The sequence below is a fragment of the Penaeus vannamei genome, chromosome 33, assembly GCF_042767895.1.
Source record: "Penaeus vannamei isolate JL-2024 chromosome 33, ASM4276789v1, whole genome shotgun sequence".
Lineage (NCBI taxonomy): Eukaryota > Metazoa > Arthropoda > Malacostraca > Decapoda > Penaeidae > Penaeus > Penaeus vannamei.
This window is the reverse complement of record NC_091581.1, coordinates 31,005,224-31,010,223: the sequence shown is the minus strand read 5'-3', so window position 1 is coordinate 31,010,223 and position 5,000 is coordinate 31,005,224. Positions and strand designations below refer to the sequence as shown.

The 5,000-nt window shown below is 44.0% G+C and overlaps 1 protein-coding gene across 1 annotated transcript in view; it reads right to left on the bottom strand.

The window, feature by feature from the left end:
• The window catches only part of LOC113801636 (glutamate receptor ionotropic, kainate glr-3), a 4,658-nt gene extending 562 nt beyond the window's left edge, over positions 1–4,096 (bottom strand). Inside the window, exons 1-5 of the mRNA XM_070145209.1 lie at positions 3,559–4,096; positions 3,154–3,301; positions 2,417–2,600; positions 1,748–1,935; positions 46–442 (exon numbers count right to left, since the gene is read on the bottom strand). Coding sequence (XP_070001310.1) covers positions 46–442; positions 1,748–1,935; positions 2,417–2,600; positions 3,154–3,301; positions 3,559–4,087 — 1,446 coding nt within the window. The 5' untranslated portion in view covers positions 4,088–4,096. The remainder of the gene's footprint in view (positions 1–45; positions 443–1,747; positions 1,936–2,416; positions 2,601–3,153; positions 3,302–3,558) is intronic.
• Between the last annotated feature and the right edge of the window lie 904 nt (positions 4,097–5,000).

The window sequence follows — 5,000 nt, the reverse complement described above, 5'->3', positions numbered from 1 at the left end:
CAGGCATAGAAAATACTAGAAAGTGTATCTATGCAAATGCCTAACCTTGGAGTGCTTTCGTCTCAACCCGTCCATGATGTCGTCGTACCACTTGTGCACGAGGCCGGCTTCGACCAGGCGGCGAATCCCCTGGTCGAACTTGTACTTCCAGGGCGTATTCTTCCTGAAGAAGAAGGCCAGATTCGCCTCGTAGATCTGCTCCTTCACGAAATAGACCTCGTCGCCGTGTCCCATCTCGCTGTAAAGGAGTTTCACAAAGGAATACGTTTCGACGTGCGCGTGGTCGCCGTCCAGCACCATTTCGACGCAGCCTTCCTCCCCGTAGTACTGGGTCTCCACCACGGGGCTCAGGTCCAGCTTGGAGCCCAGGGCGAACAGCGTGGCGTCCGAGGAGGTGGCCAGCGCCTCGGGGACGAACTCGCCGTAGTCCAGCATGCATATCCTGCGGGAGAGAGTTCAGGCTCAAGGGAAATGGCTGCAAGAACAAGATTACACGGAGGAGTGATAGAACAGTGCAAAAAGTAAATATATAAATATATAAAAGCCTTCTCGGAATAAAGTAAAATTGGTAGTATTAATTGGAATACTCATATGAGACTCGACGCTCAAGTTCCATCTAAAAACCACATTATAACTCCAAAATGGCTTCATTTATTCTGTAAAATAAAGATTGAAGATTCTCCTGAGGTAAAATAATATTCTCTGCAAAGGTGATATGTAATCGTGAAACGTGAAAATAAGCAGGAAGGTAGGACCACTAGAAAATGTATTTCTCCTATAATAGCTTCTACTCATGTTGCAGCAGTCATCATTCACCACTAATTATCATCTATCATCCATCTCTACTGATCAGTTATCATACATCACTATTTACACTTATTCATCACTGCGTATTAATTATCATACATTACTATTTATCATGCATCATTCATCATTGTCTATCAGATATCATTCATCACTATCTATCAATTCTCATTCATCCCTGTCTGTTAGTTATCATTCATCACTATTTATCATCAGTCATTATCACTATTGATAAATATCAATCAACACTGTTTATCATTTATCACTCATCACAATTTATCATCATTTGTCACTATTCATCACTAAGAAACAAGCAGCATTATTACCCACTATCATAAGCAGAATAAATAACACTACCATAATTATCCTTGGCCATTTTTATCCTCTGCTTCTTGCTTTACTCGGTCAGTCAAGCGCAATAAACCTTATTTAGAAATCCAATGGCTACAATATATTCTCCATTCATAATATTTAAAACTAATAATTTATCTAGATATTTGCTTTAACTTATCGATATCTGCAGGTGAGTGAGATCGTATTTATAGAGACATTTGTAGTTCGGGAGGTTACTTGTTTTGTTAAATAAACCGACGTATTTTCATTCGATATATCACCACCCACTCAATGTACGAGTTATAAGTCTAGAAAAAAAATAACCCTGAATCCCTCGACGGGGAAGTATAACCCCCCAAAAAAGGAAAGATGAAATAAAAACATACCCAGCTCAGATCGAATAAAAATAACATTTACACAACCGATATTTATTACCATTCAACCATCGAATCCCGCTAGAGACGTAGTATAACCCCCCCCCCCCCTCAAAAAAAAAAAAAAAGAGAGAGAGAAAGAGATAGGGGGAAACGAACCGAAATATATTATAACGTCTACCCAAGCAATTTACCTGTAATTTGCCTGTAATAAAATTTAATATAATAAAATTTACCTGTAGTCACTATCCGCTAGTTCTTTGATGGTGTGGATCCTCTTCGGGTAAACGGGAACAGTCAGGACGGCGATGAGGTTGCAGGTATACGAAATGACGATGATGTAGGCCGTAATCCACCACACGGCCACGAACGCACGCAGCGGCCAGGGGGCGGGAATCTTTTGTATACTCTGGTTCATCAGGCTCTGTGAAGATATTGTTGTTGTTGTTGTTAGTGTTGTCACTGACTTTATCTCAACTATATTCTGCCTCAGTTGTATTATTGATCATTTTGTTAACGATGGTATTAGCTATATTCTAGCTCTATTTCATTTATTATTAACACTATTCTAATTCTATGGTGTGTAATCTAACTCTGTTAACTATATTATTAACTTTATTCGAACTATTAGCCAAAACCGCCGTGGTGTCTGCAAGTATTATACATTTCTCCGACAGAAAATTAAATATCCTGTTATTTTCTGTCTCATGATACATGTTACAGCAGCTAATCTGTATATCGCGTCATATTATTACGCATTTTAGAATTATTCTGACTTAGAGAGAAAAAAACGTGAACAAATTAAACGTAAAATCTACTGTAATCCACACATACATAACAAATAATTTCTTTTCAACAATCAAAAACAGAACCAAAACCACATGAATACTACTCTTTCACTATACCTGCACAGTGAATATAAAGCTCTGAAACGGCGACAGGTGTTGTCGGGCGTAACTGAGAGCATAGAGGGTGGCAGCGGTCACCAGTAAGCTGCCGCCCACAGCCGCCCAGACAAGGAGGCTGAACGGGTAGATGAGGTTGAGCCAGCGGGGGAGAGGAGGCGGGATCATGATGCTAAACCCGAAGCTGCAAGGAAATCAAGGGGCTCGGTGGGGATGGCGGAAGAATGGGGGGGTGGGGGGGGAGGGGGGTCTGCTTCCTTGGGACCTTTGTGGCTAAATTACGATCATGCCATTGTGTTCGCAGCCTGAATGCATGCATGTTTAATGCATACAGACATACTTATCAACATAAACATAACATACACACACACGCATATATGTCTGTGTATGAGTGTGTGTGTTTACATACATACATACATATATACATACATACATACATATATATATATATATATATATATATATATATATATATATATATATATATATATATATATATATATATATTTGTGTGTGTGTGTGTGTTTTCTTTTTGAGTAAGTGTACCTGTATCCGTAAAATGTTGTTACTGATTTTAGCTCTCAGTCAGTGACCTCTTTCTATGAGCTTATCGCACTTCATTACATATATATCTTTACATATGGTTCTCGAATCATCCACTTTCCATTGCATATCTCATTTCCCTCCACCGCTTCCTCGCCCTGCCCGCCATCGCGTTTCTGGGTTCAGTTTCTCACCCTTCGTTGTAATGAGACACCGAGTAGTCGAAGTCCTCCACTCTCTCGAGGGTGACGGAGAAGTAGTTGATGGCGAGGTCCTTGTCCCCGCGCCACACGTCCCCTAGCATCCCGACCCAAGTCCCGTTCACCTTTTCTCCCCATTTCTCTGCAAGGACGAGGGGGGTTATATTGCGGGCGGTCAAGGTAAGGTTGCGTGCACTTTGTGTAAGAGTTTCACGTCTGATCTGATTTGGCTTGGGTGTTGCATAACGCCAGGGGTGCGTGTTTTGTGCTATGTGTTAGTGTTAGAACGGTTAGCTGAGATATAGAACGTGTAGGAGATCAAGAGACAGTTCATGTCTCCTGCTGCGGTACAGCAAGGATTATTCAACAACTCGTCTCGTGACTTACTGACTTACTTACTGTCACTAGCTCGACGAGTGAGCGTGAACGAGAAGTCCATCCACTCGCCCAGGGCGTCCATCATCCTCTTGCTGGTGCCGTCGAAGGTGCCGTCTGGCTTCCTGAAGAAGAAGGGCATGTCGCCGTCGTCGCTGGCCACGTGCAGGGTGGCGCCGCGCAGCGAGACGAACCTGTCCGGGAACAGCGCCGTCCAGTCGGGGAAGGCGGCGGCCGACCAGCGTCCCAGAGGGACCAGCTTCGCCGCGGAGAGGAACGGCTGCCACGTGAAGACGTGGAAGGACAGGGGGCGCTGCGGCGCCCGGGGGTCCCTGGGGCGCTCGAGGCACATGACCGCCACGCTCGGAGTCTGCTGCAGGAGGCGAGTCTGGAGGATGGCAGCGGCGTGGCACTCGTCGCCGAGGCTGAGCATGAGCACGGCTGAGGACGACCAAGGGCGTGGGGGGGAGTTCAGCATCCAGGGCATCCTTGTGCCGCCCATCACGCCCACCAACACCTCTGAAAGGTGCGACCGCCTCCTTGAATGCCTCATTAACCGTGGCAAAGGAGGTGGAAAGGACTCAGGGTTAATGGTCTGCTTGAGGGGGCTTAGGCGTCTCATTGTAGGTCAGAGACACCTACAGCAGGAAAAGGAAATAGCTCACAAATTTCAAACATGTATTCGCAGCATATTCATACGGACGCAAATAAATGAATAAGTAGATAAGAAAAAGTAAGAAAAAAAAAAAAAAAAGATATATGGTTTGCACACACACACACACACATATATATGCACGTATATGCATATGTGTGTGTGTGTGTGTGTGTGCATTTGTGTCTACATTTGCTTGTGCCAGTGCGTGCATGTACATAGTTGTCTTTTGTATCTCTTAATAGTTTTTCTGCTTTCTAATTTAGTTAATTGCATCGTTATTGCTGTGCAATCCCCGATATCATCTAAATAGGCTTTTCCCATGTAAGGTGTAAATGGCTTTATTGCCGAACCAAGGGTCAAATGGCGAAAAATTGTGGTATTGCGTGGTATGGGGTGATGATGGCGATGGCGATGTGGTGAATTGCAGATAATGGTTAACCACATACTAGCGGTAGCATTATAGAATCTCGTAGTTCTGGGGATATCTAGGGATGTGAACACCATAGCCGTGAGTAATGTGATTTAATGGCTGTGGGAAAAGGTTTCTATAAATATTTGCTTATCAGGAGAGGAAACGGCGCAGTGACGCGGGTGACTGATTCATGCACATCATATCAAGAGATATCAGCAAATCGAGAAGATAACAGATAATAAGCACAAACATCTATTCTCTATCAAACGTGACTATCAAAACACATGACCGCCATTATCTCGGGGATAACCCAGCGAGCTCGGGGTCACGCCCTGACGTACCAGGTAAAAGCAAGTCCACCTCCGACTCGAGAAATTCCTGGTCCCCCTCGTCGCCTGC